The 25,883-nt window shown below is 38.8% G+C and overlaps 1 protein-coding gene across 19 annotated transcripts in view; it reads left to right on the forward strand.

Annotated features, from left to right (window-relative positions):
- The window catches only part of MYT1L (myelin transcription factor 1 like), a 703,503-nt gene that overhangs the window by 599,271 nt on the left and 78,349 nt on the right, over positions 1-25,883 (forward strand). For 18 of the 19 annotated variants that reach the window (XM_068280353.1, XM_068280352.1, XM_068280366.1 and 15 more), the window contains 5 exons: positions 1,119-1,209; positions 6,856-6,963; positions 8,658-8,869; positions 11,487-11,737; positions 23,194-23,430. In XM_068280353.1, the coding sequence (XP_068136454.1) occupies positions 1,119-1,209; positions 6,856-6,963; positions 8,658-8,869; positions 11,487-11,737; positions 23,194-23,430 (899 nt within the window). The remainder of the gene's footprint in view (positions 1-1,118; positions 1,210-6,855; positions 6,964-8,657; positions 8,870-11,486; positions 11,738-23,193; positions 23,431-25,883) is intronic. The other variant, XM_068280367.1, reaches the window with a different exon arrangement.

The following is a 25,883-nucleotide window of genomic DNA, read 5'->3' on the forward strand; positions in this document are numbered from 1 at the left end:
GGGGAAATATACATTGAAGTCAAAGGGGCATGAGAAAAAAATTAAAGTTTGTGCCCAAAATTATTTTAAAAATACTGTGCCTTTTACAGAAATGTCTTCTAGTTCTATGTGGTTATCACTAGGGAAACAATTACACAAGCACATGCCTATGTGTAGCCAAAACAAGGCAAGAAGAAGGAGTAGCCTGCTACTGGTGGGACCATCATATTGGTTATTTTTATTGAGTCACTTGAGCACTGTTACATGTTTTATGCTACAACTACCACCCTTGCCCTCTTTACAATGTTGCAAGATAAACACCATGATGGTCAATGACAAATGTTTATACCCGGGCTTTTACCTAAACCACAACCTGAGAAATCTGGTTCTCTGGCTAGACCAGGGGTCTCAAACTCAATTTACCTGGGGGCCGCAGGAGGCAAAGTCAGGATGAGGCTGGGCCGCATAAGGAATTTCACAATCGCTGCGCATCGCCGCCTCTGCCCGCCCCTCTCACTCTTCCTTCACAGAGAGGGGCGGGGAGAGGCGGCGATACATGCGGCGATTGACGTCAGGAGGGTCAGAGCTGAAGCTGAAAGCTCTGCCCCTTCCAGGAAATGCCGGCGGATTGCCCCCCAGGCGATTTGGGGGCTCTGCAGCCCTCGTTTAGCATCGGGGATGCGGCGGATTACTTGGGAGCACAGAAGCAAACTATAAGGAAGCTTTTGCCGGTGAGGGCCACAAAATATTGTATCGAGGGCCGCAAATGGCCCGCGGGCCGCGAGTTTGAGATCCCTGGGCTAGACAAAATGTAGCACAAAAATACAAAATAGAAAAACATGCTAAAAGCTAACATAAAATGTCAAACATACAATTTGGATATCTTGAAATTACCTCTAAATAAGAGAGTAAAGGACATTTAATACCCAATAGCTATAAATAAGTTTTCTCTATAAACATACATATTAAGTAGGCAAAATAGGTACCAACTGTGAAATAATTATCTTAATTTCCTAACTAATAAGAGAAATAAAGCACTGAGTGGAGAAATTAGAATCTCTTCTGCAGCATGAAATTTTAATATATTCCTTTTATAGTGAGATTTCTCTGATTCTTTCCTTTTTTTCCCCTCTGCCAAGTTCTCGCCATGCATGAAAATGTTCTAAAGTGCCCTACACCAGGTTGCACCGGGAGAGGCCATGTAAACAGCAACAGGAACTCTCACAGAAGGTAGGCACAGCATCTCTGGAACTGTTACAGATGGACACTTTTACTACTGCAGCATTTTTGTCTGTCCCACCAGAATAACACAGATGACAGCTGCTGCTTACTGTGCTTTCTTCAACTACTAAAAAAAAGTTTCACTTTGTCGCATAACATGATCAGAAAAAAGTGTGATCTAGGAATTTTCTTGGCATAAGAACATAATACTTTTATATATTCTGTGCACTGTTGCCCTTTGCCTAATTATAAATATATATATATATATACATTTCTGAGACATAATATGCCTTTTATTTTCAGAATTCAGCAGGAAAATAAAATGAACTGGATTTTGAACATTTTTTTTGTATAAAGATTACAGAATTATAAGTATTTTTTTATAGATACACCTAAAATGTTTATATAGATACTATTATATATAGACATACATTGGAGTGGGTTCTGGCTTTTTTCATAAATAAAATCAGCATTGTCTACATGCTTAGAGATACCTTCTGTAACATTGACAACAATGTTTGTTTATCTATTTAAGTAGCTCTATTTATATTATATGCTAGGCTAATATTTATTACATTTAAAGAGACACTGAAGCGAAAAAAAAAGATATAATGAATTGGTTGTGTAGTACGGGTTACTAGAAGATTAGTAGCAAAGAAAATATTCTCAGATTTTTATTTTAAGTTATATAGTATTTTTTTTTTTTTTTTATAACATTGCATCATTCTCTGATATTTGCAGTTTACACACTACTCAGCATTCTGAATGTTTTTACAGAGCAGTCTTGTAAACTATTGACCTGTCCTCTGGAGAGAAAAATAAATTACAATGACTGACAGTTGAGATAACAAGCTTTAGAAGACAGAGCTCTCTGCGACTTTGAAAGTCATGAAGCTCAATGACTTGTATGCATAGATAATAACTGGAGTTTCTTAACTCTTCCTGTACTGGAAACAATATTAGACTTATGTCTCTGCTGTAATGTTTTATTTCTTAGCTGTACTACACATACAAATCATTATATCATAATTTTTTTTTTCACTTCAGTGTCTCTTTAATGTTCATCTAAAATCATTTTTGTAGGAAAAGGCCTTCATTTGTAAGCAACCCTCTACGGTTTATCATACCCCACCAGAGACATATATTGATTAAACTAGGTGTCTCTAAGAATACTGGTCCTTAAAAAAAAAGTGCTATACTCAATTAATTGTTGTACAATTTACTGATAATATTTGAATGTATTTGCATGTTGCTTGACACTAAATAAGCCCCATTTGCTTCTTGACTAATGACTAGTGTTTCTATGCATTGGTCGCACCTGGTATATTTGAGTCTATATAAAATGTTTAATTAATTTTCATCAGTGTCATTGTTCACATAGAACAATGGATTAAAAGTTTCAACAGCACTTTCTCAGTCTTCCTTATGTCAAAAGCATATTTGGGTTTAACCACTTTCGCCTCCTGGACGAACTAGCTATGTCCAGGAGGCCATGTGCCCTCCCGCACGTGCACGCGCGCTCCCAGCCACGGATCGTTAGCCCAGGAATCAATTAATCGAGCTATGGTGCCCGATCACTGATTCTTCTCCTCCGCAGAAAAAGCGACAGCTTCTCTCGGAAGCTTCGCTTTTTCTGACTCCTACATTCCCCTACGTCGCTCTAAGCGTACATGTTACGCTTAGAGTGACGTCATGTAAATAAACTCATGGCTGCCATCTTGTGGCCAAAAACTACAACTAAATGTAAAAAAAAAAAACAAAATCAACACATATTTACATTAAAAAAATGACTGTTTACATCCCACCCTCCCAAAAGTACCCAAATAAAATGTTTAATAAAAAACAACAAAAAAACAACATTACAATAAAAAAAACATGTAAATATTTACCTAAGGGTCTAAACTTTTTAAATATCAATGTAAAGATGAAATATTTCTCTTTTTTTTTTTTTTAATTATAAGCTTGTAAATAGTGATGAATGCGAAATGGAAAAAATGCACTTTTATTTCCAAACAAAATATTGTCGCCATACATTGTGATAGGGACATAATTTAAATGATGTAATAACCGGGACAAATGGGCAAATACAATACGTGAGTTTTAATTATGGAGGCATGTATTATTTTGAAACTATAATGGACGAAACCTGACAAATCATGAATTTTTTCAGTTTTTTTCTTATTCTTCGTGTTAAAATGCATTTACGGTAAAGTTTTCAGCAAGGCTTGGTGTACAGAGGCGCCAGAGTAGAATAAAAACGTTTAAAAACCGTCTAAAAGAGGGGGATGTTCAGGTGGACTTACCTCCCTCAAATATATAAAACTCAATTGAGTCACAATATATCAATACAAAAATATTTTATTGAACTCCACTTAGTGCAACGCGTTTCGCAGGTGTGGTCCTGCTTCATTAGGCAAACAGGAGTATAACTCAATGGGTCTAGATACAGAAGTGAGCGCCTCTCTAGACCGTCTAGACTGTATCTAGACCCATTGAGTTATACTCCTGTTTGCCTGATGAAGCAGGACCACACCTGCGAAACGCGTTGCACTAAGTGGAGTTCAATAAAATATTTTTGTATTGATATATTGTGACTCAATTGAGTTTTATATATTTGAGGGAGGTAAGTCCACCTGAACATCCCCCTCTTTTAGACGGTTTTTAAACGTTTTTATTCTACTCTGGCGCCTCTGTACACCAAGCCTTGCTGAAATCTTGAGTCCACCCTCGGTGGAGGGGTGCTACCCCGTTTCCTATCTACAGAGAGCGACATCTTAAAAACCTGAGTGGGGTCAGGTTCTAATACTCCCCACCTGCACTTGAAGTGGTTGCCAATGGGTAACCCATGCTTGTGAGTATATCTAAATATTTTTGCTTTTAACTACAACCAACTTAACAATACTACACCATATTGGGCTCTCGATTTCTCTTTGTTCTTCCAAGCATTTACGGTAAAGTGGCTCTTAGCAAAATGTACCACCCAAAGAAAGCCTAATTGGTGGTGGAAAAAACAAGATATAGATCAGTTCATTGTGATAAGTAGTGATAAAGTTATAGGCTAATGAATGGAAGGTGAACATTGCTCGGATGCATAAAGTGAAAACGACTGAAGGCTGAAGTGGTTAAAGCATACAATTGATCTGTGTACATAGAAGAAAGGAGCAAAGAAAAAAGCTAAGAAAAATAGAAAAAAAAAGTAGAGTAGAGTTTGGAAACTTTCGCAATTCAATTTTCTATGTTTAATATGAGTTTAATATAATTTTTGATTTATGACAACGATAGAAGAGTGAAAGATTCTTCCAATTTTTATATTCCTTACAAGCATTCCTTAATGTGAATGTTAAGTGGTTTCATTTTACTGATGTACTAGTGCTAACACGTGTTTTTTTTTTTTTTTTTTTTTGTGCTACTGTGTTTGCATCCCATTTAGTGCAACTGAATAGGATTTCGCAAGTGCACCAAAATTGCATAACACATGCATGAGAAAATGTTTTCCTTTAATTACTTAAGCCCACAGTGTTGTTTATTTTTTACATCTGAGCAAATTTCACCTCCCATTCATTTGCCAATAACTTTATCACTACTCATCACAATGAATTGATCTATATCTTGTTTTTTCCGCCACTAATTAGGCTTTCTTTTGGTGATGCATTTTGCTAAGAATTAATTTATTCTAAATCCATTTAACAGGAATATTAAGAAAGAAATGGAAAAAAAATCATACATGCTATTGTGATTAAAACCCATGTATTTTATTTGCCCATTTGTCCCGCTTATTACACCATTTAAATTATGTCCCTATCACAATGTATGGCACCAATATTGTATTTGGAAATAAAGGAGCATTTTTTCAATTTGCATCCATCACTTTTTACAAGCCCATAATGTAAAAAAAATATATTAATATACTCCTTTGACATGCATATTTAATATTTCAGACCCTTAGGTAACTATTTTTTTTTGTATTTTTTTGTATTAAAATTTTCTTTTGGGTAATTTTTGGTGTGGGAGGTAAACAGCTAATTTTAAATGTAAAAAAATGTATTTATTTATATAAAAAATGGATGTGGGTGTAGTTTTTACTATTTGGCCACAAGATGGTCACATGTCAAAAAGTCCTGGAAGTGTACGAGAACGCTTCCAGGGAGCATTAGAAGGAAGAGAAACTTTTTTAAACTCTGATAAGAGCCTGTAGGTTTTTCTGCGGGGGGCTTCGATCAATGAATGGGATCTATAATCCCATTCATTGATCGCTGGGCTAATGGCCGGCGGAGAGTGTGTGCAGCCTATCAGGTTCAGAGTGTTCATCCAGATAGGCTTAAAGCCAATGGGTACCGTTTAAAAAAAGAAAAAGTCAGATACTCACCTAAGGAGAGGGAAGGCTCGGTCCTAATGAGCCTTCCCTCTCCTCTCCCAGTGCCCTCGGTGCTGCGCTGGCTCCCCCGCTCGCGTCCGCCGCCGCAGGGACTTCGGAGGTCTTTGGGAGCACTCGGGCTTCCGAAGACGGGCCGCTCCATACTACGTACGCGCGAGCGCGTCATAGAGGGCGCTCGCGCATGCATAGTATGGAGCGGCCGCGTCATCGGGAGCCCGAGTGCTCCCGAAGGCTTCCGAAAGCTCCCTTCGGCATGCAGAAGTGGCAATATTTGACCGAACTGGTCGAATACTGCCACGGGGGATCCTGCGCGGGACCGGGCACCGGGAGAGGAGAGGGAAGGCTCATTAGGACCGAGCCTTCCCTCTCCTTAGGTGAGTATCTGACTTTTTCTTTTTTTTACCGGTAAACATTCACTTTAAGTGGTTAAATGTTTTGCTTACACAGCCTACCAGACTAACTATCAGACTCAGATATCTGTTCAAAATAAAACTTATAAAAAAAAAATGTAAAAATAGAATAGCAAATAAAGCAAACACATTAAGTCCCGGTTCACATTACAGTAAAAAAAAAGGTCTGTTCCCGGATTGGAAAGGAACGGATCGTGATGGATGGAAATAGATTCAGTTTTAACCTATAGATCCGTTCACATCCATCCGTTCAAATGGATCCATTCTGCACGATCCGGTGAATGAACTGCAAGTTTCCTGCTGTACTAATTTTTCCAGACTGCTGAGCCCAGCGGAATGGAAACGGAAGCTGAAGCGCTGCATAGGGGGCAAAGAGAAAACGGAATGTTTCTTCACACTAGTGAAGAAACGGACTATTCTAAATAGAAAAATACACTTTGGGGGATGTAGAGAAATGGAATGGAAGCATCGGAACAGAACCGATCGACCGATGATCAGATCCGTTTTCATGGATCCATTTGCCACTTCAACGCAAGTGTGAACTGGGCCAATATGCACACCCTTTAATATTGTATTATTTAACCTCTTCCTGCAAAACAGAGGTTTTAAAATGTCAATGTGTTGCAATGTTTAGTGCAAAGTAGAAGTTTTAAAATTATCTGTTCTGCAGGACAGAGGATCGGGCTGCAGCTGCAGTGGCTGCTGTGGGGAGTGCAAGTTCAACATGCATGCGTGCGCCCACTTTCCGCCACCTATGGGCTGGTGGGAAGTAGTTAAAGTTGTACAAGGTCTAAAGTGATTGCTTGAAAGGTGTCATTTGCTCTGAAGTTCATTTTGGGCCTTGTTTAATCAAACTGTTTTCCTTTGCAGCCTATCAGGATGCCCTATTGCTGCAGCAGAGAAACTAGCGAAAGCGCAAGAAAAACATCAAAGTTGTGATGTATCAAAATCCAACCAAGCATCTGATCGTGTTTTAAGGTGGGGAAAATTGTTCTGCCTTTATCTCTCTTGATGAATGTGACATGTCATTAGTCCACACTTACTAAGTTTTCGTTTTATCATATCTTTTTTCTCTGTTTTTAAACTGGGAATGAACCTACCCACAAATATATAGCGCATGATAAGACTGTCTGGGAGCATCACTATACACAGCATGTAGCAGTATGTTTCAGGATTTCCAATCTGTAAATAACTTAGACTTCAAAACTGTTCCAGTTTGGAATGCCATCGCATGGGCGGAAGTGGCAGAGCCAAAGTGCAAGGCACTTCCACTGCAGCAGCAGCATGAAATCAAGGGTTTTCCAGTATTCATCTTTGTTGTGAAAATGAGCACAAAATATCAACTGGTTAATGATTCAGAGTCCTTAAAGAGACTCTGTAACAACATTTTCAGCCTTATTTCTTCTATCCTATAACTTCCTACACCTGTTCTAATGTGGTCTGGCTTGCTGCAGCCTTTTCTAGTTGCACTGTCTCTGTAATAAATCTAATCTTCTTTCCTTAGTCAATCCTTGTCGAGGCAGAGAGGAATGCACTGCTCTGCTGTGATAGGGAGAAGTTATACACACCTCCACCACGCCCCCTGCAGGCTCTGTGTGTGTGCTGTGTTTATGAGTCAGACAAGGTCTCTGCTCACAGCCAGCATTTGCAGGCTCAGGACTCAGGAGCTGTGACCTTGGGAACAGCTGTGAGTGCAGAAAGATCAGTTCAGAGCTCAGACAAGCAGCTAAGGTAACAAGTGGTGTAACATTCCAGCAATCAAATCACGTTTGAGACAAGCCTCTGCAAACAGGCACCTGCTCTGATGATGTATTTCCTGTTTGGCGGCCATCTTCATTGTTTACAAAAAACAATGAATAAAACAGTGATTTTATCACCAAGAAAGCAGTGGGGAGCAGCGAAAATGTCAACTAGGGGGCTAGGAGAAGACAACAAACAGGCTGGTACGTTTATTTATGTAAGATTTTGACTGTACAGATTCTCTTTAATTTACTCTAGAGGCCTTGTTTGGCTGAATTCAATTTCCTCCATGAGTCAGTGAATGTTAGGAGACTTTTTTTCTTCTAATCAGTACAAGTAAGTATAGGTGTTTTCACTGTTAAGCGTGTCCTCTCTCCAAGGTATGAGTGTCCTATCCTCTAAATGGGTTTACATTGTAAACAGTACGCCGTTAGCTACACTTTAAGGGCACCTAGACAACATAAATGGGTGATAAAATACACAAACTCAGGGTTTAGTTTAAAGCACATCTGAAGTGAGAGGAATATGGTGGCTGCCATATTTATTTTCTTTTAAACAATTCCAGATATTGACAGTCCTGCTGAACTCTGGCTGTATTAGTGTCTGAATAACACTAGAAATAAGCATGCAGCTAATCCTGTCCAGACCTCAGTCAGAAACATCTGATATGCATGCTTGTTCTGGGTCTATGACTACAAGTATTTGTGGCAGATGATCAACAAGATGGCAGAAAGGTCAACAGGACTGTCAGGCAACTGGTGTTAGTTTAAAATGTGGCAGCATCCATACATCTTTCACTTCAGGTTCCGGTGAAAGTAAATAATACAGATTCCTATGCAGTCACCTTAACTTTGACTTTAGCAGCCATATTTGTGGAGTAACTGATTGCTCTGATTTTCAATAATTTCATCTAATACCTTTTTTTTGTCTAGGCCCATGTGTTTTGTAAAGCAATTAGAAATTCCTCAGTATGGTTACAGAAATAATGTATCAACAACCACACCTCGCTCCAACCTGGCCAAGGAACTAGAGAAATATTCAAAGACTACATTTGAATATAACAACTATGACAACCATGCATACGGGAAGAGGGCGATTGCTCCCAAGGTACAGTCTAGGGATATCTCTCCAAAGGGATATGATGGTAAGTTATCTGCCCATGGCATATCATTAATGTATGTCTATTGTATGTCTTATTGCTTGGTAATCACTGCTTGATTGATGTAAGTGGGAACTGTAAGCAAAGAACTTTGGTGAACTTCTAGGGTTAGGGTACATAGCCATTCTTGCTGAAAGACTGAAGAAGATGTTTGTAAGATGTTTCTGCTTCTAGTTTGCAGTTGCATTCATGTTTAGTTGGATTAATCAAAGTAAATCAAATGTTTGTGAAAGTAATGCAAGTGCATGTTATTTCGTAAGATTCTATTCTAAATTCCAACATTGCTTGAAGAACATCTTCAAAACCCAGCTAAAGACTTAACATGGTCAATTCTGAAAGCAATCATATGGATTAGTGTGAATATAAGTCTTGCTTGGGAGCTGAGCTTCTCAAGTTTAAACATCCTTGGTTCAGAGGTGTTCCTGCAGCTGTGCAGGTATCTGTACAGGTTTTAGACCTATCTACCTTGTTAGCAGTGATGAGGTCGTTACACTGCACACCACCTGCTTCCTGTGAACCATATAGAGCCACCTCTTCATTCAGACACATGGGCCCATATGCAATTCATTTTGTCTCCTAAGTTTTCTCTTAGGTTATATTTTCACTCCTTAACGATAAAATACCCTTTAAGCCACCAGCAAGCAAGAAAAGACAAAATCATTTTGATTGTATATTCCCTCAACTTTTTGGTACTTTTTCAGTTGCAGAGTGCTTAAAGTTATTTTAACCTCTTAACTCAAACTGAAAGGTGATATATGTCCAATTTGAGTTGCAGTTAATCATTCTGGATGCATATATGCATCCAGTGTTGTTGTGATATGTGTCCCCTGAGCCAATCGAAGTGCTATAAATAAACATGCCTCAAATCATGAGTTATGTTCATTCATAAAAGTGAAAGTAAAAAAAGTAGTTACAAAAAACATTCAAACACTTCATGGAAACTTCCAGATTATTGTATAGTGCCACCTAGTTGCCTCCCTCCCAAGTAAAAGTAAAGTAAAAAAATAAATAAAGAAATGTAATAATTAACCCCCCTCCCCCTTAGTTACCAAACATAAACACTTGCTAAAAAAAATAAGGTGACAGTTAAAAAAACAAAAAACAAACATAAACAGTTAACTCAAGCCCCGTTTACACGTAATCAGTTGGTATGCGTTAGTGTGTGTTAGTATGCAATTGTGCGCGTTGGTAAGCGTATTTTCCATAGCAGTGCATTGGGAAGAAGAATTCAGTTAAAAAGCGTCAAGTGTGAACTGTGCCATAGGAAAACATGGGCATTACTTTGAAAATCAGTTTTCTTTCAGTTATAACTGAGAGCAACTGATTAAGTGTAAAAGGGGCCTAAGGGTCTGAGCTTTTTTAATATGTATGTAATTGAGGGTATATTACTGTTATTTTAGCAAATATGGGCTTGTAATTATTAATAAGGTACAAAAAAGAGCCCAAAACAAATAAAAATATAAATACAATATGTAGGTTTCATTTTCAGTAGCATTGTTTATTTTAAAACTATAGGGGATATAATTGAAAAAATGAATTTTTGTTCCTTGTTTCTCCCTATAAAATGCATTAAAAAAAATTACTGAAATTAAGTATTGCCCACAAAAAAGCTTAATTTGTGGTGAAAAAAATACACACACACACACACATATATACTGTATATCCTAGGTGTGATAAGCAGTGATAAAATTATGGCCAAATGAATGGGAGGAGCGCTGAAAGGGGAAAATGCCTTGCTGCACTATAAGAATATTTGGCCCATGAAACAAGTATTCTCTCAACTACTTTGCTTCTACACACTGGCCCATATGCAATTGACTTTTTTTTCCTAAGTTTACTCCTAGGAGATATTTTTTTATCTTCTCTTTACAATAACTTTTCAGTGCCTTGCAACTGAAAAAGTACCAAAAAGTATGTGAAAACGTATCAAAATTGTTAGTAGTTCGAGTATTTTCTTGCTAGCCTGTGACTTAAAAGGCATTTTATTGATGAAATTTGAAATATCACCTAGGAGAAAAAGTGAATTGGAATGGGCCCAGTATATCTTTCTGGACTCTCTGGCCTTGATATCTGCCTACTGGTCTTTCTGGCCCTGTCACCCGATTCTCAAATGCTGCTCTGCTGCAGAAGGAGACTTCCCACCTCTTATTCTGCATGCTCAATCCTATATTATAACTGAAAAATGGAATATGATGAAAGAGACCCCACCATGGTAGAGCAGGTGGGAGGAGGACTTGGTAATTAGCTGTGTATTGTGTTGTGCTAACATGAATGCTGGTATGAGTGTATGTTAGCAGCTCTCATTCTCCTGAGATATCTCAAGAATGAAGCCATCCATACCAGATGTAAAGCAGGACCCAATGCCTGTGTGTACGAAGCCTTAGTCTACATATTTCCCGGTCTGTATCCAAGACTGAAAGGGTGTTTTCCTCATCCACCTCATTTTTTACCATCTCTCAGTAGAATTTCTGCAGTACCGCAGTCCTATAGAACACGATATATATGAGAACAGAAGTTCCTATTGTAGCAGGTCTATGGGAAAGCTCTATAGAGAATTCCTGCTGTCTTGAAATTATTGATTAATGCACTTTTCTCTCTGCAGCTAAACGTTACTGTAAGAACTCGAGCCCGACAAGCAGCACAACGAGCAGTTATGCCCCCAGCAGCAGCAGTAGCAATATGAGTTGTGGCGGAGGCAGTAGCGCCAGCAGTACGTGTAGCAAAAGCAGCTTCGATTATTCTCATGACATGGAGGCTGCACACATGGCTGCGACCGCGATCCTGAACCTATCGACTCGCTGCAGGGAGATGCCTCAGAACCTCTCTACCAAACCTCAAGACCTCTGCAACAGGGTAATTACTCCATATCCTGCATATATATGCCTTCCAGACACAGACAGCAGAATTTTAGCATTTCTTAAAGCGGTACCACACTATATTAATATTACTACTATCAGCCATATGGTGATGTGTCCACTTGGCTTTACAGCACAATTCCCAGCCTGATTACATTTCATAAAATTGAGGAAAGGGAGTGTCTTGCTTGCAAAGTAATACTGTGATCAAGAAATAGACCAGCAGTATCAATCTCCCAGCATGCTTTGGTCTTGCATGTTTTCGTATTAGGTTTAAGGTGCCCATTAACAGTAAATTTTTTCCTTCAGAGTTTTGATGCAAATTTTATGATGGAATTGTATAGAAAACTTTGCCGTGTGTTGTGCAAATCGATGTAAAATGATCCGTTGGTTGATTGGATTTTATGAACGAATCAGAATGTAAAACCTTCTTAAATAGTTCAGTTAATGGAAATAATCGATAATTGCCTTCCGATTAGTTCTGATTGTTCAAATCACGGTGAAAGATCGATTCTGAAGAAAAAATTGTACCGTTAATGGTCACCTTATGGCTAATGCTGGATATGGATGCATACTTTCACTGTACTACTGCTGAATGAGAGAAAGCTTTGCAACTGAAAATGCAATCAACCATTGTATCTGTTATTAATTATATTTATGGACAGAAGTTTTTGTTAACTTAGTGGGAGAGCGACTGGATTTGTTTTTCTTTTAGTATAGATGCGCTGTATTTGTTTGTTTTCTTTCTTTCTTTCTTTTTTTAAATCCAAGCAATTTTATCATTTTAGAGTTGATATAGATGAAGCATGATTTGCCTTAAGGAACATGTGTAGGGTTTTTTGTACCTAGATATACAGGTGCCATTTTGGACCTGTTCAACTTTGACGGCACCAGTTACTGTTTAACTGTAACCACTCCTCCATGCTAAGATTGATAGCTCCAGTGTAGCTCCTTGCGTGATGCACGTTACTCTAACAATGCTACCGGTACCTAGGTAATGCAATTTTACCGAACTTTAATGAATTTGCCCCGGTGCCACTTTTGACACATGCTGAAACTGAACCACTGAAACAGAAACTAGAAAACTGACCAAGTTAAATAGTACAATATATTGTTTATAATATGGAGTACTGTTAAACATTGTGCAGTTTTCTATTTTCTTTTTCTGTACTTTTCTGTACTTAAATACTTGTATTCCTGCTGCACATGTTATTGGTGAGGCTCTTTTAGCAGCAGTGTGCACATGTTGAACTGAAGTCAATTGTGTTATCTAGATTCTAGAAGAGGTAACTTTATTTTGACTGCAGTTCAATGTTTGAGTTTATTCACCCAGCTTTTCTCTTGAATTTTCTCACCTTACTTATTTTTTTACTTATAACTGCAAGGACAGCATAAGGTAATCAGCATAGGGGGTTGATGCACAAAGTGGCATTGCAGTGTGCAGGCAGCCCAGGACAGTATTACCGTTAATAACATCAGCAGTTTTCCCTCGAATTACGCTATGAGGGCAACCTGCGCTACTAGAGTAACACCAGCGCTGCTGCAGTAATGTGCGTTACTAATGTGCACAGCATTACGTAAGATAAGGAGAGATAAATCATGGCCTGAGACAGATGAGGAGTAATAAATCATGGGTTAAGACAGATGAGGAGAGAAAAAACAAATAAGGATAGATAATTCATGAAATGGATCAGCCCAATGGTCACTAACTAAAAAACAACATAATGGCCTCAATTCACTAAGATCATGCTGGAGATAATAAGGCAAGAGAAAACTTACCTCTACACAGTAAGAGAGTTATTTTATCTCTTCATTCCTTACGTTACCTCTTCTGTAGTTAATTTAACTTCTCTGTAGTTAATTTACCTCCTCTGTAGTTATTTTCACACGCAGTTAATGAACAGCCTGTCTTTAACTCTGGAGTTATTTTAAGGATTGAAGAGTTAACTTAAAGACAGAAGAGTTAACTTTAGGTTTGCCTGAGGTAAATTGTTTCCTGAATACTACATGCCTTATCACCATGGTAACAACTCTAGAAAAGTTATTAAAGACAAGAGATAAGCTTAGTGAATTGAGGCCTATGTCACTTGGAATCATTTTTATTTCTCTTAGCAAAGTGTTTAAAAAAATTCTATGTGTTTACCCCTAACAGTTTCAGTAAGAGAAATCAGGGAGAAAAACAGTAAAAAGCCTCGAAAAAAGTAAAATGTTTAAAACGTATCTTGGGGGGAAAAAAAGCAACGTGATCTGATTTGAAAAAAGCAGAAGGCCAAAAGAAATATGTGTTGCTTCAAAAATCTGAATTTAGTTTTTGCACGTAAAAAAGGAAAAGTAAGATTGTGGCTGCGCACAGATGTGACTCTATATGATGGGCACCTCTTAACTGCCCGTGCCAAGCAAGGGCCTAGCCGATGCGCTGCCTGCAGTTGCCTCAGTGAATAGGACCTAAGGACTCTTTCACATTAAACACATGCACAAATGTGATATTGTGCATGTGATCCCGACGCACTGCATGCACATTGCAGTACATTACAGTGCGGTCATACTAAATGACCAAAAAAAACACATACCACGTGACAATATGTTGCAATTTTCATGAAAAGTCGAGCTTCAGTGTCAAAGAGCTCACATTACAGACTATAGGCTCGATTCACAAAGAGGTGCTAACCTACTTAGCATGCCTAAAGGCTTTGGGCGTGCTAACTAGGGTGCTAAGTAAATAGCATGCACAAAGTTCTAAGAAATTGCGCGCAAAGTTATGAGCGCAAAACTTTATGCACGTAAACCTTTTTGCGCATAAAGGTGTACTATGCGCATAAAGGTTTAGCGCGCGAAAAGCTCTTTTAGGCATGCTAAGGGGCTTTTCACAGGCGTGCTAACAGTTAGCACCGCTTTTTGAATCAAGCCCTATGTGGGCATGACTAAAAGGGTGTGGCTTGGTTCTGCATCATTATACTGTTCAAACTACAGCAGCAGGGGTTAGACAGCGCTGTCTGAATAGACTATGGCTTGCAGCTCTGAAAGTCTGTATTGCAGAAAGAGTTTAGTGAAGGGTTTGCTAATCAGGTACTTAAAAGGTAATTTATGTGACATTAGCTAATCTAGGGGTTTAGAGCTAGACACAGATAAGAACAAGTTCTGGCAGTGAGTAGTAGTACCTATACAGGACAAGAGAATATTCCAGTGCGGAGTTACGCCTTACCTTTGGCTGAGTGAGCATGGTTACAGGCAGAGTATATCTAGAAGGTAGCCATTTGCGATAATGTTCCTGTAATGATGGGTCATCAGCCAGGAATGGGGAGCACTTCATTAGAGCCCATAATGATTAATTGTCCACACCTACTCTCCTTTCTTTCTGCACACATTCACTTGTTTTCATAGCCCTATATTTCAGCAGTGTGATTTGTTCCAATCAATGCTAAGTGATAGGTCAGACCCATTACAATGATAACTTGCATCTTACTGTAACGTGGAAACCTAACCATTACTTCCATTTCAGCTTTATAGATAACTATTGATTATGGCAATAATTGGGTATACGTTGAAGATTTACCTCTATACGGTCTAGCAGCCAGCGAGAAATGTCTTCATTGGTGCAAATGATCTGAAATGAATGGTTAGGCTACAGAACTCCAGCCTCCGTGTAACAAAGGACAGTCTGTTACAAAGATAAATATATATATTAGAGCGTAGTTACCAGTTTAGAAGTCACGATATAAAGCAAGGAAAGAATATTGCAGATATATGGATGTGTAATCCACTCACTTATTCATGTTTTCATGCTTTGAAAACTCTGTTATTAACTAAGAGATTTTAAGTGTATCTAAACTCTGGATGTATTTTTTTCTAATAAATGTATTTGTATATTCTCCTTTAAAACATGATTAATATCACACCTTTTTTTTGACTGTCTGAAATGTAATTCCTTAGATATTCCTACTTCCTGCCTGTAGAAGTCTACAGGCAGAAAATAGTATTATTTGAGGAATGGGAATTCACAGAGAAAAATAAAAAATATGTAGCTAATTAGTCTTTAGAGAACAACATGCAAATACCTTCAGTTTGTCTCAGTGAAGTCCCATTCCTCAAATATTCTCACTCCCTGCTTGCAGATTAGCAGCTGGGGTACACTTTAGCCTTGTAACAGAGCTGGATACAATGAAAGGGGTGATGGTGATAGCCAATGCTTCCATTTCTCACAACACCTCTCTTTCGGGTCACATGAGTAGGGTGACAGCATTTATGAATCTCAATACCTTTCAGCCAAGCCAGCATTCATGGCCACTCTGGTTTCAGCTGTGCAGGATAGCTAATCTGTTTACACAATAGTCTGGCCATTCATGGCACTCGCCATGCTGTGCTACACCCTCATGTGACTGAGGAGGAATGATTCATACTGACTTTGTGAGAGCAGGTATGATTTATGAATTTGTGCACACAGAATTTCCTTTTTTATTTTACAAAAAATACCACATTTTTAAATAAAACATTTTTTATGCATTTGTGTATTTTATGCATACTTAATTTATTATAATGTTATATTAAATGCTTTTAAAAAGGATGCTGAAAATGGGGCTTATACAATAGTGTTGGTGTTTGAATTTGTTCTTGAAATTTGGAAACCCAAAGCGCAACGTAAAGTGGAAAGAAATCCCTTGACCCTGTGCACATTTTTGGGTGCTGAAGTGTGATGACAGGTGGATTCGGGTTTCTGAATTTCAATAACTCAAATTCCAATGCTAACAATATTTAACATTATCTTTGTGGCTCAAAAACATAACTGTAGAAGGTTCAAAAAGTGCAACTTTTATACATGAGGTCAGGGTACACAGCCAGAGAGCTACAAGTCTAATTAACTTCCAACCTTTAGGTCAAAATTACATTCTGTATAAAATTAATTGGCATATCTATCTCCATCACACAACTTTGTCTGTAATCTTTTAGCCTTTATTAACTGATAAAGATTTAAAAAGTTAAAAGAAACCTAAAGGGATTTAAAGGGACTCCGAGCAGTGCAGAAACTATGGAAAGATGCATATCATTTTAAAGCGCTCTTTCTCCTCTTTCCAATGATATATAAACCACCACCCTACGCTTTTAGTTTTTGCTATTTTCGCGATTGAAATTGCCGCGGCCGCGATTTCGATCGCGAAAACAGAGAAAACTAAAAGGTGTAGGGCAACGATTTAGGTGTCGTCAGAAAGAGGAGAAAGAGAGCTTTAAAATGATATCCATCAAGCCATAGTTATATTGTATTACACAGGACGACACTTTCCCCAGTGTCAGCAGCTCCATTCTGCTGAATGCAGCTGCTGACTTTGACAAAAAGTCGCCCTGTGTAATACAATATAACTATGGAAAGATGGATATCATTTTAAAGCTCTCTTTCTCCTCTTTCTGTCGACACCTAAATCGTTGCCCTACGCCTTTTAGTTTTCTCTATTTTCGCGATCGAAATTGCGGCCGCAGCAATTTCAATCGCGAAAATAGCGAAAACTAAAAGGCGTAGGGTGGCGGCTTATATATCATTGGAAAGAGGAGAAAGAGAGCTTTAAAATGATGTGCATCTTTTCATAGTTTCTGCACTGCTCGGAGTCCCTTTAAAAGACATACAGGGGGCTTCTGAGTGAATTAACCATCACTATCACTTACCAAATTCAGTGTCCACCTCCCTCCCACTGCACTAGTCCCCATTCCCCCATCCCGGTCGATACTTCCAACTGGAATATGCTTGGAACTACAAACTACATTCAGGGCATAATGCAGCAGACTGGAGCAATGACAGAAATGGGGGAAATCGATTTAGGTAAATTACACCTTAGTGGGCACCTTGTGATGTTCAGGCATCAAAGGATCAAAAAGCGACCTCGCTATGAACGCTTGGCCGCCACAAGCCAGTTGTCCCTGTAGTAACTTTTCTGACACCTCCTGCTTAAAACCCAAAAAGTCAGAAGGATTGTGAGGCCCCGCTTTCACGGTCTGTATTCACACTGGAGATAAAGATCAAGTGAGCTTTTGTACTTCTGCTCCATGGGAGGTTTCTGTCCTCCCTGAGCTTGCCTCAGGACACCTGCAGCAACCACTGGCCACCTTCTTCTTCTTTTTTTTGACTCCCTGCTTAAGAGCCTTTGTTCAGGATCCTGTCTTTAACCCATATTGTATAAAACATATCTTAATGTGCAATACACAATGATTTTCAGCACATCTAAGCACCTTCATTTCTGTTAGAGTCTATTCACAAAGAACTCACCGAACCAAGCTGGCATGAATCCATTGACTTTCATAGTGATGTGTTAACAATGAAGTGTATTAACATATATTGCTCAATACCAGAGAAAAACTCAACAAACCGGGAAAATTGGAGGTATTAGTAAGGAGTTTGTGCTGAATTTGGGCTTTGTAAATTCTCCATGGAGGATCCTCAGTAACAAGCAAAATCCATACAACGCAGAGCTGAGGATTATTTTCTGGCATGTCTTTCGATGTAACTTCATCACTTTAGAAAAACAATGAATATTATGAAGCTATTATTTAACGCAGAAAGAAAAACTAATTGAGATATGTGTCATATATTTGGGTGAACGGGTAGTTTGTCGAAAAATAATGATGGGGAGAAGGGGCCATTTTCTGATGTTGGGATCAGATTAATTTCTCAGATAAGATGACCCAAAATATAAAGACATTATTTTTTTGTTCTGTTTATATGACGTATTCATAATTTCAGGAGCCACAGCTTGATGGCATCATGGAAGGCTTTATGATGTTTTGTTGTCCTATATTGAATACAGTGGACAAAATAAAGATTTGATCTTTGTTTTTGAGATCTGAGGGATGATTGGTGTGATGTGATTCTGAGAGATGCATTGTGGTAGGACATTTGAATCATTCCCATAATAATTCCATGTTCCTTCACCAAACAATTTCATCCCATCTAGCTAAGTGTATGTCTCTAGCTGTTTCTCTCATTCTTTTTTTTTAGCATTCTTATCACCCGTCGCTGTCATAGTTATTCGTTCACACAATACCTTCATTTAGTTAGTTATATGGACAGGTACTAAAGTGGACAAAAGGTTCCTATGCAGTCACTATCATCGATCTAGTTGGGACTAATCTTGTTGCAGGTGTTAATCCTCTAATAGTTCACCACCTCCACTTTGCTCCAGTAACATAAATCCAATAAGTGGATGCATTATGCAGGCTCTTAAACCTGTGTTTCTAAAGGCCCATACACACGTCGGATTTTTCCGAACGACGGGTCGTTTGAACGTCTCATCGTTCAGTCGTCCGCACGCCAAATCGGGCGTGTGTACAGTCCATCGTTCGGGTGATAAGACTGATTTTGAGCGATCCGTCAGGCCGATTTGGCGTGCGGACGACTGAACGATGGGACGTTCAAATGACCCGTCGTTCGGAAAAATCCGACGTGTGTATGGGCCTTAAAGTTTAGAAGCCTGTTGAGTGCCTCTTCACTTTGGATATACTGTATATTGGTTCCTGTAGTGAACATGCGGTACACTCCCTAAACTCATAAATAAAAAAAGGAAAATCTTTAAAAGTATGCAACTTTTTTCCAAGTCTTTCATAAACAATTATATCAGATACTAGTTAGGCCATCACTGTCAGGAATCTGATGTTATTATTATTATGATCATCTAGTATAGCTTCAACATCTTAGACAGCATCTTTACAGATTATACTGTATACTCTTGTCACGAACTGTCCCTCAGAGGGGTTCACTGTCTAATCCCTGCAGTAGTCATATGGACAGTTTTAGGGGGAAGCCAATAAATTTATCTGTATGTTTTTATGATTTGGGAGTGCCTAGAGGAAATCCACGCAGAGAACATACAAACTCCATGACTGAGATTCAAACCGGAGTGCTATCCACTACACCATCATGCTGCCCGCTAACTCATCGGTTTACACTGATGTATCACATAACAGAATTAATGCTTTTTCCAAACCATACTCTCCACCAAACAAACAAACAAACAAACAAACACAGAACATTTATATTGTGCTTTTCTCCTGGCGGACTCAAAGCACCAGAGCTGCAGCCACTATGACGCGCTCTATAGGCAGTAGCAGTGTTAGGGAGTCTTGCCCAAGGTCTCCTACTGAATAGGTGCTGGCTTACTGAACAGGCAGAGCCGAGATTCGAACCCTGGTCTCCTGTGTCAGAGGCAGAGCCCTTAACCATTACACATTCCAGCCACCGCTGGATGTAGTATGTAGTTTGCCATAATAAATGAATATGAAGGGTACAATGTGTGAGTCACATTATATCCCTACTGGACAGAGAAGTCTTTTGACCAGAGATATGCCTGCCAGGGAGTAATGAGTGATAATAAGTGTGATAGCAAAAATATCTAATGTGAACAATATTACAATAAGCAGAGTCCACAAAAATAAGTACCGGTAAATAACGTTCACAGAGGAGAATCCAGCTGAATATGTTATCTCTGTAGGATGGGTATTACAATACTACGTTAGAGATAATATTCTCACTAGATATTAGGAGTCCTGAGACAGTTCTGTCAGAGTTTTTCCATAAAGAGGACTCATTTCAGTGCTCTTCTCAGTAAAATTTTCAAAATATATACCTTCTCCTTGGAGTGCATTCAGCATGAATATAATAGATACTGTACATAAACCTCTATGGATGATGGATGAATTATTCAATCATTGAAACAGTTTAATTTTTTCCAAGGGCCACATTTAACTAATGGGGCTCAAAATTCCAGTATAACATATCAGACAATTTAAAAAACAGCAGGATGTACCAACAAGTTGTCTCTCCTGTGCCCAACTGATTTCGTTCTTACAACCACATCAAGATGTTGTAATGATGAAACCAATCGTGTGAAGAAGATGGTGTATTGATAAGTTTTGCTGTTTTGGATTGTTCTTGTGTTACACTGGAATACAGTATTGGATCCATGTAGCTATTTTATAAGTTGTTTTTAACAATTTAATGAATGAATAAAGTTTTTTTTAAATACAAAACCAACTATGTGGAGCTTTCAGTATATATTCTATTCATGTTGAGTGGATTCTCTGGAGATGGTGGAGGATTTATTGGGAAAACTGCTGTAGATATTGGTTCTGTTAACCACTTAGCACCGGCATGTCTATCTAGAGGTCTCAATATCCAGTGATGTATTATGTCAGAGGGGGTGAGGTGGTACTTATCCTCCAGAGAAGATCTATTCAGCTTACTTCCTCTATACAGACTCTCTTTCTATAATTTGTATTCACTTAGGGAAAAAGAGATGTGACTGTACTGAGGTCTGTAACATTCATTTTTTAATGGTTGAAAATGTTAAAAATATCGAGATAAATAAGGCCAAGTTCTTAAAAAATCCACCCAGCGCAGTGTATGTACATTGGTACGTTGGCACATGCTAGGACAGTTGTCTTTAACTTATTTTGCTATCATACTAATAGTTTCTACACAAATTTAATAAAATGATGTGTTCCAGATTCCATTGCATTATAATATAATCACTGTCTTCCATTTACTTTATTTTGAAGGCCATTTTGAAAGGTAAAGGTTGAGATTCCTTTAGATATATGGGCTCTGAGGTAAATTTAAAATGCCCCCTATTAAATTTCTTCATTTGTCATTGAAATCTTCTTAACATTCAATAATAACTGTCCATGTTAAGGACACACAGGACTGTCAGATTCATTGAGATAACTATTCGATGCATGTGCAGCAACTTTATTTTAAGTGTTATTATGCATTTATATAGCACTGAGCATTTTCTTCAGCACAATACAAAGAACATTGAAGAATCCGCATTGCTTGCTATAGCAAGCTTACAGTTTAATGTGCCTACCATAATCAGAAGTAAGATTTTGGGGAGGAAGTTAACTAACTTTTTGTTGGTGCATGAGATCAAACCATAGTGGCCTGGGGAAACCCCAGCAAATAGGTAAAACAAACTCCACAAAGATAGTGTACTGACAGAAACCAAACCAGGGTGCCCAATTCCCAAAACCAGCAAGGGCAAAAACAATCCAAGAGCACCCAGAAGTGGCATAAGTTAAAAGTATGTGCTGAGATCCTCACCCCGTACCACAGGGTCACGATTAACAGAGCCCCCAAAGGATTGGCACCATACGTTATAGTATTGATAGCTCAGATACTTTATTCAATCATGGAAAAGGACAGAAACGACAGCCCGTTGTTTCGGCTTGACTGGCCTTTCTCAAGTTGCCAAAATGTCCAATTCCTTTTTACATTTGGCAACTTGAGAAAGGCCAGTCAGGCTAAAACAGCAGGCAGTCGTTGCTGTCATTTTCCATGATTGATTTTCCATAAAGTATTTGAGCTATCAATACTATAACGTATGGTGCAGTTCCTTTGGGGACTCCCCAAAACTAGCAAGTAACATGGTTTGTAAGTTGCCACTATTCTGTCACAAGCGAAAAAAGAGCGTGCACCTTCCGTCTCAACTATTCGTTTAGTGCAAGTGAACATTAGACATAGTGGTTCCACTGCATTGGTGGAACGCAGCGTGACCAAGCAAACGTTTGGACACGAAACGGCCATCGCTAGGCCCACCTTTGTCCCTCACTCCCACCTCCACCAATAGCAGCCTGCACAGCTACAATCAAGGTATGCAAATTATGATTGTCAACTCTCATCACCACTATGTCTAATGTTCACTTGCAATAAACGAATAGTTGAGATGGAAGGTGCACGCTCTTTTGTCGCTTGTGACACAAATTTTGAACACTTCCCTTATTTGATAGTGGAGCAGTAGCACACGTCTGGCAAGTTGTGGAAGAGAGAGCAGGCTGCTATATATGTATTTTGCCACTATCAGCAACTTTCTCAGAAGATCAGCGTCACATTTAAATGGGAAGTGCCACACTACTTTTCACCTATATTTACAAGTTGCCGCTATTCTGTTACACTATAAATAATTTGGGGATATGTTGGTGAGTCTACAAGAAATGGATGCTACTGTCTTCGTTCTATCCTTTTAGTGACACCATCTCTCATTTGGCCCTGGTATAACGTATTCTCTCAGTAGGAAGGCTGTAGCACGACATTGTCGAGCTTTCTTTTTCATATAACTTATCTTCTCTTTGCTTAAATGTCAGATATAATTTGATAATGACGTTAATGGGTTAAAAAAATGTTAATGGTTGTAATTATAAACATTAGTTCAAAATAGGGAACTAGTAAGGCCTTCATTTTTAGCATATTTTTCCACTGTGAGTGCAACAATAACAAGCATATCATTTTTCTATTTCACATTTTATGCCTGCATGAGAGACTCAAGCCTTACATAAGATGAGGCTGCTGTGTGTGGGCACGTTGTCACGACTCATTGCGGGTTACCTTACAGGAAATGCGTAAGCCAGTAAGGAAGGGAAAAAAAGCAACAAAGCAAAGAATAGTGAAAAGCTAATTTCACAATATCCATCCATTCCTTTCAGAATCCTGACATTGATGTGGATGAAAATGGAACACTGGACCTTAGCATGAACAAACAAAGACAACAAGATGGTTGCTGCTCCATTCTAACTCCTCTGGAACCCATGTCACCACAGCGGCAGGCCATGATGAATAGCCAGTGTTACCAAATGACTGACAGTGACTGCTGGGACTTACCAGTAGACTACACTAAACTGAAACCCAGGCGGATAGATGAAGATGATTCCAGAGACATTAATGTATGTTCCTCCCACATAAAAGAGTTATATAATACTGGATATATAAATGTGACTTTCTAGTGCAGATTTCGATTTTAAATAATATCTGACTGGTTGTTGTAGGCAAAACAAAATATTATTTTCTGCAGTCTTTATTGAAAAAATGGCCCATTGCCACATTTTAGAATAGACAGACACATAAATGTCTATCATGCAATGTGTTATTGTAAATGTTTCCATCATCCTTATCATTGCCATCATCACCCTCATTATTCATTACATCAGAAATGATGAAAGATGTTATTTCTGTGGGTGGTGGGCTTTGTTTGGTTTAGGAAGATATGTTCTCGTCATGTCGTTATTATTATTTTATTTATTCATAAGATGATGACACACTTTTTGTAGAACTTTACAGAATACATTGAATAATTCTTGTTACTAACTGTCCCTTGGGGATGCTCATTCTGATTCTGTGGTACTGAGATATCAGCATTTCCGATAGGCGTTCAGAAATCGGAATTCCGTGGAAATCCGATTTAACTCAACTCTGTAGTTTTACAATACAATACAATAACATTTCTATAGCGCTTTTCTCCCATAGGACTCAAAGCGCTTAGGCTCTCTTCAGATTTTAGCCCCATCACAGGACTTTGAAGCTCATTCGACCAATCAGATAATTTTTTTCAGTAAAATTCGGATTACCGCAGTCATTTTAAACCAATCACAAGATTTTGTTTTCTGAGTTCCGATTTTCTGTGGGTTTTTTTTTTGTTGCCATTTTTGCATTCTCTGATGCAAAAAAAAAATGACCAATAAAATGCTCCTGGGAAATTGGAAAAGTGGAAATCGAAAGCGGAAATTGGCATTGGTGGAAATCAGAATGTCCGCAAAATTAGAAATGGGCATTTCTGACCATCCCTACTGTCTCTTAGAAAGGCCCATTATTATTTATTGTATTTATAAAGTGGTAACATATTACGCAGCGCTGAACAATAGATAAATAGGGAGACAGACAACAAGGTATAATATACTTTGATAATGCAACTGAGTTTTAGTCTTAAGGTACATACACAGGTCGTATTTTTCCAAACGACCGGTCGTTTGGACGTCCAAATGACGGGTCATTTGGAAAAATCCGACCTGTGTATTAGCCTTTAGAGACCACATTTTCCAAGTCATTTCAGAACTTTAATGTCTCCACCACAGGTTAAACACAATTTTGGGAATAAGCCACCTAGCCTACCAGTACATATTTAGGTTTGGGAAGGAAACCAACTCACCAGGAGCTTTATGATATGAATTGTTCCAAGTGCCCTGTAAAGTGCTGAAGAGAAGTATCTGTGCTAATATACATGTATACATAATATACATAATAGCATCAATTAATAGTCTGTATGCTTATCCAATGAGTGAAAGCCATTATGTATGCAGAAAATGATTTAAGGATATCAAGCAATGTATATGTCCCAAAGATGGTTCCAAGAGGGAAAGCAGGATGCACAAACATCTTCATATTTTTATAAAAGGGTTGACATTAACTCGGGGAAAGTATTCAACCCCTATCTAATAGAATGCACGATTACAGTATTATAAAGGCTTCTGATTGTAATAATAATTATGTTTTCAACTTGGATTTTTTTAATGCACAAACTGTAAAAATGAAAAACTGCCTGTGAATCTTTCATATTTACCTAAGGAATAAAGCAGCTAGCCATGTTCCACATTTTTTAGTACCCTGAGTGTAGTTAGGAGCTATTCTGTCTTTTGGCCTTTATTGGTGTCTAAGCTTGCACTGGCAACATTGTCCTCTGTTTTTTTTTTAAGGTACTCCAAGGCGAACCCTCAGAATCCTACAAACAGGCAAAAGTTGACACAGGCTATTATTTATATGCATTTAAATAGTACCGATGCAGCACCTTACAGTATATATTAAACAAGCAAATTTCACTAGCTGCTCATCACATAGATTATATCAATCCAATGTATGGGTTCTAAAGCTGGCCATACACTGGCCCGATTTGCCGCTGTTTCGACAGCAGATTCGATCACTGGAATCGAATCTGCTGCCAATCGTTCGCGCTACACGCCGAATTTCGATCCATTTCGTCCGATCCCATCGATCACTCCGTGCGGAAAATTACTGTCGATCGCCCCCGGGTAGGGAGCACGTCGCTAGCGGCGTTCGAGTGTCCGACGACCGACGCAATAGAGAGGCAATACATTACCTGCTCCGCCGGCGTGACTGCCCCCACTGTCACCGCTGCTTCTTCTCCGCTCTGGTCTCCAGCATGCTTCAGTTCCTCCTGCCCGGCAGGAAGTTTAAGCAGTAGAGGGCGCTCTACTGTTTAAACTTCCTGCCGGGCAGGAAGAAGTAAAGCATGCCGGACCTGGAGACCAGAGCGGAGAAGACAGCGGAGACCTGGGGACTGGAGTCGCGCGGGCGGAGCAGGTAATGTATGCGTGTATGCGGGCAT

Source organism: Hyperolius riggenbachi, chromosome 4 (assembly GCF_040937935.1).
Source record: "Hyperolius riggenbachi isolate aHypRig1 chromosome 4, aHypRig1.pri, whole genome shotgun sequence".
NCBI classification, from domain to species: Eukaryota; Metazoa; Chordata; class Amphibia; order Anura; family Hyperoliidae; genus Hyperolius; species Hyperolius riggenbachi.